This window comes from Onychomys torridus, chromosome 5 (assembly GCF_903995425.1).
Source record: "Onychomys torridus chromosome 5, mOncTor1.1, whole genome shotgun sequence".
In the NCBI taxonomy this organism is placed as follows: domain Eukaryota; kingdom Metazoa; phylum Chordata; class Mammalia; order Rodentia; family Cricetidae; genus Onychomys; species Onychomys torridus.
In genome coordinates this window covers 50,459,062-50,472,647 of record NC_050447.1, presented here as the reverse complement: position 1 = coordinate 50,472,647, position 13,586 = coordinate 50,459,062, and the positions used below count along the sequence as shown (strand labels likewise).

Genomic DNA, 13,586 nt, shown 5'->3' with positions numbered 1-13,586 from the left:
TCCACAAATCTGCCATGTTGGAGCCTGCTGCTCCAATTTTTTCAGGGTTCCGTCTGTGCAAGTGTCATGGGATGCTGGGATGGAGTGCCACAGAGTGGTTCTCTGTGAGAACACCAAAGCGTGTTTGTAGGCCGGAAGTCCCGCATGGAGGTGTGTCAGAGCCGTGAGGGAAGGAGACAAGAACTCCTCAGCTGCTCACTGCTCAGGCCTTAGGACTCTATCCTGACTCTCCCGCTGACCCTGTACAAGCCCGGTCCTAACAACAGGTGGCTCCCTACACTGCACACTTAAGTCTAATTACCCTTTGTTAGGACATTAATCATTGGATTAGAACCCAAACTAATGACCTCCTCTTGAATCAGCAACATCTGCAGAGACAGAATTGGAATCAAATCACACAGTTGTAGCCCATTGAATTGACATAGTCCAACCCATGACACCCTCTACCAGCTCAGTCAATACATCAGGGGCCAAGACATGGGCAAACCATGACTTCTCTTATGGGCATGTTAGTGGGAGCCCCCAGTGAGGTAGCATTTGGGGTCAGTTGTCACTGTGATAAAGGGGTGACAAAAGCCTCACTGTTGTCAGGGCTGCTGGTTTTCCTGTGGCCTGCTCCACACATGCTTCTTGGGGTTGCTGGGAGCTGCATGGGACCTACAGAGCATGGCTGAAGCCTATAAGTTGGTTCCCAAACCCGAATTTCTGCTAAAGGAGGTGAATGACCAGCACAGCATGTAGGCAGTAGGTAAGGCCCAGGTATCTACTGAAGAGACTTGTGCTGGCTGAGGCTAACCTCTCTCCCATTGGGGAGGCTTCCCACTGCAGGGGACTTAGAATTTTAAACCCTAGTAATGGAGACAATGACTCCTTCTTCCTGGGCCTGAATGGGGCCCTGTGGTTGTAACTGTGAGTCACAGCTGAAGAAAGACCTTGCACAACCACAAGGTAAGGGGGCCTGAGAAGTGAGGATCTCCAACCTCCTTCAGGGTAATGGCTTGTGAATGCCTCAAGGGTGGGCCCAGAACTCTTCTTGAGGCAGGCAGTTCCCCTCAGGTGTGCCAGATCATCCCTCATTAAGGGTGTTAGGAGATGAGTTTGGAGGATTGGCCAAAGACCACACAATGGGCGGGTAGGAGCTGGTTCAGGAACCATAGGCCTTATCTATGCCCGGGAGGAGAGAGGTATGAAAGACTACATATAGAACCCTTCTAAGTCTAAAGAACAGGTGAATGGGCAGCCAGCAGGCATGTGTCCTCAGAGAGCCTCCCTACAGATGCCTTATTTCCACACTTTCTTACAGATCAACACGAGTACTCACAGCCGCATCTAACCAGCCCGAAGTGGGGGCTAGGCCCCGCTCTGTCGTCCACAGACCTCTGAGAACCTTGGTTTTCTCCTATGCAAGTAGAACAGAATGACTCCAACTACTACTGTGCTCTGAACGCCAGAGTGACTCAGCCCACCTCTCACACTGTCTCTGACTCTGAAAGATTCACCTTCTCTTCCCACCTCAGCCCACAGATGCCAAGGAATGGCGCGTTATAGGGTAAAGCTCATTTCTGGCCAGACAGCCCTGCTACTCAGCCACAGGCACACCCAGGTGGTGCTATGTCCACTACCCCGAAAGTCGTAAACATCCTCATGGAGAACCTAAACCACCAGACAGGGCTGTTCCAGTTCTCCGGGGCATGGGCAGCATAAAGGATGCTGCAGAGGATAGGGACAAGCGTGTCCAAGTTGGCTGGTCGCTGTCACCCAACCCTGAACTCTGCTCTTTCATCCATGGCAGGTCGATGGCCAGCCCCCGCAGGGTCGGTGCGTGACCGCGGCGTGGGCCAGCCAAGTCCCGTGGGGCAGACACCGCCGACCACGCGGCGGGTTCCCCGCCCGCGCACCTGTCCTGGGCGTGGCTTCGCGGCCCCGCCCCGCCGCGCTCCGCGCTGGTTGGCCGAGGAGGGGCGCTATGCTAATGAACCTGACCCTTCTCGCACCTGCCGGCTGCCCTGCCCGCCGGCACAGCGCGGACCCTACAACCCGTATCCCGCTGCAGGCTGGAGATCCTGCCGCCTCTAGGGAGGAGACCATGCCGCGCTCCTTCCTGGTGAAAACGCACTCCAGTCACAGGGTCCCCAACTACGGGCAACTGGAGAAACAGAGAGGTAGGGGTTGGCTGGATCTCTGTCCCCAGCTCTAAGCGCTGCAGGGAAGGAGGCAACTGGGAAGTCCTTGGGAGCTGGGTCACACCTCTCCCAGGTGAGAGGGGAATCGGGTAAAGTTTTCCAGCACAAGGGACGAGATTCCCTTCTGGGCTAAGACTAGGACTCCAAGAGGGATGTGCTCAAGGCAACGTCTCTGCTTCGGGAGACTTGGACACACCTGGAGGCTCTTCTCCCCACTTGGAAAAGTTTCCTGAGCCCTGGGTCTCCCTGGAGCTCTCCCTGCCAGCATTATAGCTCCAGCTAAGGAGACTCTGGAGGCCTCTCCGTGCAGGCCTGGAAGGGTCCAAACTTAAACTATGTCCCAGGCGCTATATACACCCACCCAGAGAAGGCCTCACTGACCACAGCCAGGGTGGCTCACAGAGGGTGGCTGGTGAGAAAAGGCAGGACTCTCCCCCACCCCCTATCCCCAACCCAGAGCATCCTACCTGGGAGTGGTGAGTTCACTGACACAGCAAGCAGAACCTTTGCTTCCCACCTCCCAGAAACCCCCTTGGTCTCCTGGTGCAGTGTCTAAGGTAGAGCCACCCTGCACACACAGGCTCAGGTGTTCACCATTCCTGCTAGCCTCTAGGGCTTGAGATCTGCAGTAGGTCAGAGCATTCCCACTCAAGTGGGCAGCTTCTTGGAAAAGACCCACTAGGGATATGCGCAGAGCCTGGGGAGTACCGTGAATCTCAGGACTCAGGCCAACACCCCTGACATATGTGAGTCGAGTCTTACCCAGACCCGTGTGTGTGTGTGTGTGTGTGTGTGTGTGTGTGTGTGTGTGTGTGTGTGTGTGTCTGTTTTGGGGTTGGGGGATGGGAGGGGAGGTTGTTCCTTGGATCAGACCCCATCACCCATGCTGCCACTAGGGGTGCTATCTAGGACCCTGCTCTTCAGGGAACATTTGAATTCAATTTGATGCCTCACCACCTGTAATTTTGTAACAGAAGAGAAACTACTAGAGTGTGATAAAAGTCTCCCTTTTCCCTTTAGTTAGGTGGTGGGTCTCCTTACAGAGGAGGTGGAAAGTTGTACTTACAGTGAATGTAGTGTTTTTCTTGTACTAAGGATGCAATCAGTGCCTCATACTCGGCTAGTCAAGCACCATACCATGGAACCACACCTCTAGCCTCAAGCCATAGTTTTCAGCACCCCAACTTACCACTTAAATGAACAAGTCTGGTGCCGGGCGGGGCCCTGTTGGAGCAGAAGGGTTGTCCAGGACAGCCTTGATGCCTTTGCATTGCCTCTTGGCTTTCCCAGGACCCCATGGCCCCAATGACTCTCTTTCAATCAGAATGTTACCCTAGAATAGGACCTGAGGTGCTGAGGTCTGGGGCCCCTCCCTCCTCTTAAGTAAATGCCTTTTAGGGGACCTCAGAGATTCTGTGAGCCAGAGAGCACCACACACACACACACACACACACACACACACACACACCGCTATGGGTCCCTTTCCTCTGCCTGTTGAGTTGGCACAGAACACAGACAGGGTTTGAATCTGGTAGTGCCTGGGTCTCAGCTGCAGACAGGACCCCAGTGAAACTTTCCAGGATGGTGGCCCCAATCTGTTGTCCAGAACTCTACTGAGAGCCTCTTAGCTATCCTGCTGTCTCCTCCCCTAATTTGGAGTACGATATGCTGGCTATATAGTTAGGGGGAAATGTCTGAAAGAGCCCAGGCATGGAGACAGTAAAGGGGTTTAACTTCCTGGGTCTCCACATCCTCACCAACACTTTTTCCTTAAGCTCTAGCCATCCTTTTGGTAAGAAGGGGTATCTTAACATGTGGTTTTAATTTGCATTTTTCTGTTGTCTAATGATGTTGGGCATTCTCTTGTGTGATTATTGCCCACTTGTACAACCTTTTTAAAATGTTAGTCTTTTTAAATTATTATTTGTGGGTGGATGCGGACACGTGTGTATCACGGCATGTACATGGAAGTCAAAGCATAACATGCAAGAGCTAGCTAGCATTTTCCTTTCATCATGTGGGTCAGGACAAAACTCAGGCTGTCAAAGTTTGCTGCAAACGTGTTTATTTGCTGAACCATCTTGCCAACCTCACTTGTGTATTGTCTTTGGAGAAATAGATATTCCTATATTCCCCACACACACTATTTTTGAGAGGGGATGTCCCGTGTATCCCAGGCTAATCTTGAACTCTATGCAGCTGAGAATGACTTTCAACTTCTGACCATTCTGCTTCCACCTCCCTAATTAGGATTACAAGTGTGCAGTGCTCCAGCAGTTGGAGAAGGAACCCAGGACCTCTTGCGTGCTAGGCAGGCACTCCACCCACTCTACCCACGCTCACACCCTTTTGTGCCTGTTTTTCATTGTGAAGCTGTGGAAACTTTCTTGGTACATCTACTGGTTTCTAATGGAGCATTTTTGTTGTCTTTCACTGAATACAGTGGCAAATCCACAGCTGCCAGCAGTGGTTCAGCCCCGAGGGCCACAGCGGCAGGAATTCTGTTCCCTCAGGCACCAGCTCTGTCACATTTGCTGAAGGGAACCTTATCTAGATCTCTCTCCCTCTAAAGAACTCAAGATTCAAAGGTTGAAATTCTGCTAGCTCAGAGAGGCCGAATAGCAAGTAGCTAACCTTCTCTCCTTGCTCACATCTCCCCCAAACCCAGCATCCTTCTGCTTCGCCCCCACTTAAGAACTGTAGCTACACATGGTTCTTCCCTACCACTTCCTGTCAGCTAGTTGCTGATTCAGCCTCCTGGCTGCAGGTTAATTTTATTTAATCAAACAAATGCAACACATCTTTACATCATTAAACAAACGTTCCACAGCATAAACAGATATAACACATTTTAAATTAATATTCCACAACATATTTCATTTGGGAATATTCCCTCCCAACCTGTGGACTTCTACCCAAAACCTTGTCATCAAGGCAAAAACAAGGGTAGAGATTTGTCTGAGCACATGTAGAAGAAGTGGATGCAGGGCAGATTGGTGCTTCTGTCTTTGGAGAATCCAAAGTTTGCCTCTTATTTGCAGCCTGGTATCTTTGTGTGTGGGAGGGATACTGGCATTATTTGATTAAACACATGAAATTCTGGCCACAAATGCAGGAGCCACAACCAAAAGACACACAAAGCCAGGACTCCATCTGATGCTGCCTAGTAAAGCAGCAGCCACCAGCTCCAGCCACTTGCCTGGCTGGACATGTTCATGCATGTTGACAAGTAGCAAGTATGTGCTGTGCAGTGGCCAGGGATGTGTCTGAGCACAGCATATCATGACACACTCAAGGAGACGCCACAGGGGTGGGTGATCCTGTGGTGACTGGAGGCTAATTACTGTGGGGGTGGGTGACTATTTTTTTTTTAACCAGGTTCCTTTTGTTCTGAGCTCATATGTGTGGGAGCCCAAGGGTGCTAGCCCCAGCTGCTGCCCACTGTCCAGACATGGGACCAGGTCTCCTTAGACAAGCTGCCCAGACACAGACTTAGAGCAAGGACTCCTATGAGGAGCTGATTTTTGGGGTGTCCTATGTAGCCCAGGCTGGCTCAGACTTAAAATCCTCCTGACTTAGTCTCCTGAATGCTAGGTTTGCAGGTGTGTACCACCATGCCTGGCTGCGCAACTGTTTCTCTTCCTAGGCACTGGAGGTCCTAGAAGATAGTTCCCTTTCCTCGTTTTAGACAAGGAAGTTCAGTTCACTTTCTAGTGTCTGGACTTGTCTAGTTCATGCATTCCCCAGCTTTTGCCCCCCATCATCACCACCTTGAATGGATGGACCAGAACGGTAGGCGAAGGTGGGAAAGCCTGGTTCTCTAGGTATGATGGGGTCATGGTAGGCACTTGTAACCCTGGCTTCCTGCTGGCTGCCGATATGACAGGCCAGACTGCAGTTAGATAGGTGAGCAGAAGTTTGGAAGCCCAGGCATTATGGCCTCATTTCTCACCATGTATTCTCTCTCCCTGACTGCCCTTCTAGAAGCTAATGGCTCCGGCTCTGCCTGTGAGGAGCCGGTAGGATCCTGCCACCTGCCAGATGAGGAGGCCCCTTCCACTCCTAGTGACCCTCTGCAGCCCTGGGACAGCACATCTGCCGTTGCCTGCATCTCTCTGCCTCTTTTGTCACATCATGGGGAAGCACTGGGAGCCTCTGGGCCAAAACCCCAGGAAACCGGCTGGGTGGGCCCTCGGGCTGGCCAGGCCCCCAGTGTTCCCCTCAAAGACAGTTTCAATCTGCCCTCATTGTTGGTGCTGCCCACACGATGGCCCCCAATCCTGGGCCCAGATGGAGCACTAGATAAACAACTAAGGGCTGAGGGAACATCTCGAGTCCCAGGTAGTTTTGAATGCCTCCACTGCCACAGGCCCTATCATACACTGGCCGGCCTGGCCAGGCACCAGCAGCTACACTGCCACCTGTCGGCTGGGCCCGCCTTCACCTGCAGGTACTGTGACAAGGAGTATGCCAGCCTGGGTGCCCTCAAGATGCACATCCGCACCCACACGCTGCCCTGCATCTGCAAGGTATGCGGCAAGGCCTTCTCCAGGCCCTGGCTGCTCCAGGGCCACATCCGCACGCATACAGGTAGGATGGGCAAGGCTGCAATCCAGAAAAGGGATACAGGTTGGGGAAGAGGCTGGACCATGGGCAGAAGAAAAGAGAGGCTGGTCTCATCATTGGCAGGGTCCTTGCACCTCCTGCAAATGCTGACAGACAGCTCTACAGATGAAGAACACCACAGACATGTCCTCTCAAGGTCCTGAGGCCAGAAACCTGAAATCCAGGCATGGCCAGGCCACATTCTCCCCAAAGATTATAGGAGTGCCACTTCTTGCCTCTTTTCTCCTAGAAGCCACCTTACTCATTGGCAACTGACCACATCTGTGTCTCTGCCTCTGTCCACCTAACATCTTCTCCTCATGTGTCTGTCAGGGACCCTGCTATAAGGGGAAGGAGACCCCTGCAAGTCATAAAACCAGGGACCACCTGAGTGACCTCATCGTAACTCAGTCATCTTTGCAAAGGCTTTATATCTGAGTAGGGAGTTGTCAGGAAGCAGGGTCTCTTAAAAGATGAGACCGAGGAATGCAGGGCTCCAGTGGAGCCTATCCCCACATTTGGTGGCTTCAGGGCCAGCAAAGTGTATGAAGGTGAGGAAGCCTGGCCACTGTGGACTCCAACAGGAAGGGCAGACTCTGGATTCGGAGAACTGTAACCAGCTAGGATCCAAGTGCCCCTTGTGGGCTGCAGACCAGACAGACAATACTCAATGACCCCATCCCCTTCCACTTAGAAGAGTTATCCTGGAAGCCAAGGTCCCAGCAGAAAGATTTTGTCCCAATCCCTGGTGGCCCTGATTGGAGATGGTGCCTGTGTCCAGGAGTATAGCTTACTCCATCCAGTTCTGCCCTCACAGTGGCTCAATATTATGCTGGCCAGTGGCCAGGAAGGGCTGCCAGAGGCTCCCAGTACTTCTGATGGTCAGAACTGAGCTGCCAGGGCTTGGCAGAGACAGAGGAGCAGCCACACTGTGCCTTTGCCTCAGAAGAGCCTCTGATACTGCGATTCTGCCCAGAGTGACATTCTGATTGTCCAAAGGGCTATGACCTTGGGTGCTAGGGCTGTGATGAGCATTTGGAGGGCAGAGGCAAGTTACTCATTAATAGACAGGGACATTTCACCTTGGGCCACAGTCTGTGGGATTGTCCTGGCTGTGGTCACTCACCTGACTTCCCATCTTCCTCCCACAGGTGAGAAGCCCTATACTTGTCCTCACTGCAGCAGGGCCTTTGCTGACCGCTCCAACCTGCGGGCTCATCTGCAGACTCATGCTGGTACCAAGAAGTACCGCTGTACTGTCTGCTCCAAGGCTTTCTCCCGAGTGTCTCTCTTGGCACGCCATGAGGAAGCTGGCTGCTGTCCTGGCCCTTAGAGGCACAGCAGGTTGGTGGGACCAAGACTGACTATATTCTCAGTGGCTCTATGTCATCCAGGACAATCAGAGGAGGCAGGGCCCAGCCCACTGTTGCCTGTGTCCAGCCAGAACCAAGAAGCCCAGTGGAGCCTTTAGGCATCAATCCCCAAGGCCTACATTCAGAGTAGATGTATCACCACAAGACTCACCAAGACAAGAACCAACAGTTTCATGTTCAGCTTGGCCTGTCTGCTGGACCTATTCCAAGAGGGAGAGACTATTGGGAAGTGGCTAACACTGGACAAACCCCACTGTGACACCAATGAGCCTGGCCACCTGGGTCCCTTTGTGTGCAACTTAAAATGATCATTTTTACTTGAGGAGAGCACAATGTCTATATAACCTTGGGAAGCACAGCTACCTCTCAGCCAGCCTCACTTGCCTTTGCCCTTGGGTTGGAGACACATTTTTCTCTTGCCCCTTACGTGCACATGCATTTGCACACATCTCCCACTGAGATGAGGCAGGGCCAGTGGGGACTGGGCTGATGCCAGGTCCTGCCTCATCTCCATTGTCCTGCTTGGAGCTGGCCTCAGTGACTGCTTAATGTCTCAGAGAGCAGCCGCGAGGTAATGGATGAAGAGCCTCCACACTCAGGCCTCCTGTCTTGAGCCTTGAAGTCTTGAGTCTTTACCAATCCACTTGGATCTACGGAAGAGGCAGAATTCTCCAGGGGCAATGGGATTCCAGAGAACCTGGGCCTTTCCGAGCACAGAGCAGGCAGGAGACTGAGGGCATCTTGCGGGAGCATTTCAGAGCCCTGCGAGCCTGGGGCCTTTACTGGAAGAAATGGAACCTGGAGAGAAGCTGCATGAAGTGGCTTGGCCTGGAAAGTAAAGATGAGACTACAATTAATACCAGGGTGAAGCGCCCATGGGCAATGCTTGGACGGGACCAAGGCTGAGAACTGGTGGGAATACTATGTGCAACTGAGTAGCATCCTGAGCACAGAACAGGGAAGGACTTGCTTCTTCCATTGGATCTGACTGACTCTAGCTGGCATTTGGACAGAGAAAGGAAACCCACAGAGTCCACAAGAGAGAATTCTTGACACCTTTTTAGGTAAGAGGCTATCGGGCAATCCACTTCTGGCCCAGAACAAGGGACATGAGCCAGCATCCTTTGTCCAGGCCCAGTAACAAAGGCTTCTCCCCAGCTTCCAGGAGCCTGCTAGAAAGCCCATGGGTCAAGCAGGCACCTTCACCTTTGGTTTTACAGATGCTTCAGGCCAGACACGGTAATGAGCATCTGGCTGTGGTTTGCTGGTGTGAGGATAGCTCCCTGAGAGGCCTTAGAGACCTCCCAGAGGAAACTTGACCTGTTTGGAGAAAGTCTCAAACAGTCTCAGTCTATAACCCACACTGGCCTTGAGCTCACAGCAGTCCTCCTGCCTCAGCCTCCCAAGTGCTGGGATTATAGGGGCAAGCACCATTCCTGGCTTAGGAAATGACCTTGAGGTTGGGCTTCTAGACCAGGAGTGGCTGCAAATGCATAAACACCCTGCCCTGACTCCTGTGGGAAAGAGGGCTGCAGGCTGACTGCACCAGACCTATGCCAGCTGGTGGAGGGACACACTTGAGACAGACAGACACACTTATGTTTTCAGACCAAGAGCACTGCCTTCCAGGGGGGATGTGTAGGAACTGGACACGAGGGTACCCTCTGAATGGAAAAGTACCCACCAAAAGTTCTGGAGGCCAGAAGTCACAGCCCAAAGAGACCTTCAGGGCAAGAGGTGGATCTTGTCCTTGGCTCGTAGGGAGTTCCTCCGTTTCTGCCTTGGCCATCACACTGCCCTGTCCTGTGAGTCTCTCCAGAGTGACCTCATCTTAACATCTGGGAAGACCCACTTCAGGCTGCATTCTAAGGTTCTAGAGGTTAGGATTTTGACATGGATTTGGAATGAAGGACTGCTGTTCATCCCAAACATCCGAGAACATGTATTGACAAGTCACCTTCCCTGTGACTTAGCCTCACTCTTAGAGTAAAGCAAAGGGGTCTACATGATCCCTTCTCAAAAATCTACACAGGACCATGGGATAGTCAATTACCTGAAATAGCTTCAAAGGTTGGGTAAGAAATCCCTCTCCCCCTACCTCCTCATCTCTCTGTCAAAGCAAAAGAAGGAACCTTGTCCCCAAATGTCTGTAAGCAGGTCAAGATTCCCCAGGCAGAGGGGCCCTCAGAGCTCCAACCAACATGAGCCTGGATTTCTCACAGGAGCGTTCTTTAAAATAGCATCCAGATGCCCAAAGGAAGCTATATTGTAGATTGTGTTCTATTTCTGGTTTCTCATGTCTAAATGGGGCTGTCGCACCTGTTGGGTATGAAGCAGGGAATCTCACAGCCTAAAATAAAGTGGAATGTTTTCCCCCTTTGGTTCCAGCCCATGGAAAATGCTCTTGTATTTATATCTGGGCTGGTGGAGGGCTGAGGTAGCAGAGGGTGGGGGTTGGCAGAGGAGCAGGAGGAGGGCACCTGCCAGGGAACTGATCCGGAATGAATGGAGGACACTTTCCAGTCGGCAGGCCAGGCTGAAGTCGGGCCACAGCAGCTGAGCAGCCCCGCCTGCAGACACCTGTGCCTGCTCAACCAGCCTGGCGCTCCGTGGCTTCCTCCTTCAAAGTCTCTCCTTATTTTACACAGCACAGCAAAGGAACTGGGGGTGTTTACTTCTCACTTGATTTCTGGGCCCAAAGGGGGAGTGTCCCACAATGTGCTTGGCCAGCCTCTTTTTTGCCTTTCCTGTCTGTTCCCTTCTACCAAATTACTCTTCAAAGCCCCACTTTCTCAGGAGGGTCTTTTTTTACTATTTATTTCCGGAGCTGAGGACTGAACCCAGGGCCTTGCGTTTGCTAGGCAAGCGCTCTACCACTGAGCCAAATCCCCAACCCCTATTTTTGGTTTTTTGAGACAGGATTTCTCTGTGTAATTTTGGTGCCTGTCCTGGGTCTAGATGTGGCCTCAAACTAACAGCTTTGCCTCCCAAGTGCCGGGAGCTCCCAGGAAGGTCTTTCGAGAAACCTTCTGGTCATTTTGTTAGAACCACTCTCCAAAGTGTGAGCAGGGGATGAGGAGCGACATGGGCCCAGGAGAGTTGGAAAGCAGGTAATTTAGTCACGGCCCAGTTGTGGCTATTGAAAGCAGAGGCCTACAAGCTCAGTGATGAACAAGATAAATATACAACATCTGTAAGCTGGCTCCTCTGAAGTGCTCGCTGTTCTCCCAATGTGTGGCAGTTTGCTCACAGGACAGGTACCTGCAGAGAGAACGTCTGGGGTCTGAGGGTCTCCACTGCTCTTCCAGTCAGGGTGGAAATTAAAGATCATCCTTGGCTTTCTGGAAACAGGTGTATGAGGGACAGCGGGCCTTTGGGTGACCCAGTCCTTCTCCCCATAACCTGCTGAAAGAAGCCTGTTCAGAAAGCCAAAGAGGTGCTAAGGTTATGGCTTTTGCTTCCAAAAGCCCAGTGGATTCTATAAATATCTTTTTTGGCCTTGGAATATTCTAGGGACTTCTCTAGATGCTTGAAATAGCTCACTTGTTACTATCTATACTCAGAGCACCCATTCCTGGCCACACCCACCTGGCTAAGTATAGCTCTCTGGCGAAGCTTGATGGAACATAAGTTTCCAGGGTGCTGTGGCTATGGAACATCCAAGGAGAGTGCATGGCTGCTGAGGTAAGCAGCCACACCCTTCCCGCCCAGCCCTGAACATCCAGTGTCTGCTGAGTTAATCCTATAGCTGGCTCCTCCATATCTAGAAGAAAAGCTGGCAGTGGAGAGATGGCTTAGGAGTTAAGACAGACATGTTAGGCAGCTTACAACCACTTGTAACTCCAGCTCCAGGGATCTGACGCCCTCTTCTGGCCTCCATGGACACCCACACACATGGCATAGACATACAGACACATGTATGTAAAAAAGAATCCTTAAACCAGGTGGTGGTGGACCATGCCTTTAATCCCAGCACATGGGAGGCAGAGGCAGGCAGATCTCTGTGAGTTTGAGGCCAGCCTGGGCTGCAGTTCTATGTCAGGAGTAAGAACACATCTAAGGCCCAGGTTTATGCTTGGCTCTGAATTTTATATCTTATTTATATATCTCTAGCTGGGAATATAGCTTAGTGGTAGAAGACAAGCCTGGCATGACTGAAGACTCAGGGAAAAGAAAGAAAGGGAAGGAAGGAGGGAGAATTTTAAATGCATCCTTAGGGCATTTAAAACACAGTATGACTGTATCTTAAGCTCTGTTAGGACATAGTTCTGCCCCTTAAAGACAGTGGCCACCCTGTCCAGATCCCATACCCTGAATAAATTGGGCCACACCTCCCTGTAGCTCTTTGGGACAGAGCTAAGAAGTATTCTGTTAGTTGAGCAGTGGTGGCACATGCCTTTAATCTCAGCACTTGGGGGGCAGAGGCAGGCAGATCTCTGAGTTTGAAGCCAGTCTGGTCCACAGAGCGAGTTCCAGGATGGCCAGGGCTGCACAGAGAGACCCAGTCTCAAAAACACAAAGAAGTAACCTGTTTGCCTGCTTGTAAATCTGTGCACCACATGTGTGCCTGGTGCCCATGGAGGTCAGAAGAGAGCATCAGATCTCCTGGAATTGGAGTTACAGATCATTGTAAGCCATCATGTGGAAGCTGAAAATCGAACCCGATCCTCAGCAAGAGCAACAAATGCTCTGAACTGCTGATCCATCTTTCCCCCATTTGAGAGCTCTTAATTTAAGACACCTGCCTCCTCCATGCTCTTTATCTTGCATGCTATGTTGAACTAAATCATGTGATGTGAATTCCCAGCAATTCCCCAAAACTCTGACACTCTTTTGTTTTGGTGATTGCCTGGGACATCATTCTGGGGAGTCACTCAAGCTCTCTCTGCCCCCTCCTTTTCCCTCCCTCCCTCCATCCATCCACCCTTCTCTTTCTCCCTCTGTATCTTCTGTTGCTAAAATTCCTTCCCTTTGGAAGACAAAGGCAACACTTACCTGACTTCTATGATCCCAATAACAAACTAAGGTACGATTCCATCAGATGACTTCCCTATGGATTTGTAGATAGAGACCCCTTCCCCCACATGTATATCCTCTAGGCCTAGCCAGAGACCCCAGGTCACATGCAGATGGGGCAAAATTGCATACAATTTGTTGGGAAGGATGGTTTGATACTCAGGTGATGTTCTCATGACCCTTCTCGCTCCCTCCTTCCCAGAGTGATGGTCAGTAGTCAACGAGGCCAGCTTTGAGGATCTTTGGCTATGACAGTAGAAACTAATGTAGGGAAGCACTTTATTTATTGGGTGCAGCATTTAAGAAACCAATGGCAGTTGTCTCTCCACTGGTGCCCATGACTTCCTTAGTGACAGTGTTTTGTCTAAGTTTCCGGTACCAGATGTGAATTTCCTCCTCTGGAAGGGCA

General features: G+C 51.4%; 1 protein-coding gene across 1 annotated transcript; it reads left to right on the top strand.

The window, feature by feature from the left end:
* The first annotated feature begins 1,524 nt into the window (after positions 1-1,524).
* On the top strand, positions 1,525-9,029 carry Snai3 (snail family transcriptional repressor 3). Its single transcript, XM_036188968.1, has 4 exons — positions 1,525-1,549; positions 1,793-2,162; positions 6,168-6,773; positions 7,940-9,029. The coding sequence occupies exons 1-4, from the start codon at positions 1,535-1,537 to the stop codon at positions 8,119-8,121; spliced, it is 1,173 nt and encodes a 390-aa protein (XP_036044861.1). The 5' UTR covers positions 1,525-1,534; the 3' UTR covers positions 8,122-9,029.
* Positions 9,030-13,586: the final 4,557 nt, after the last annotated feature.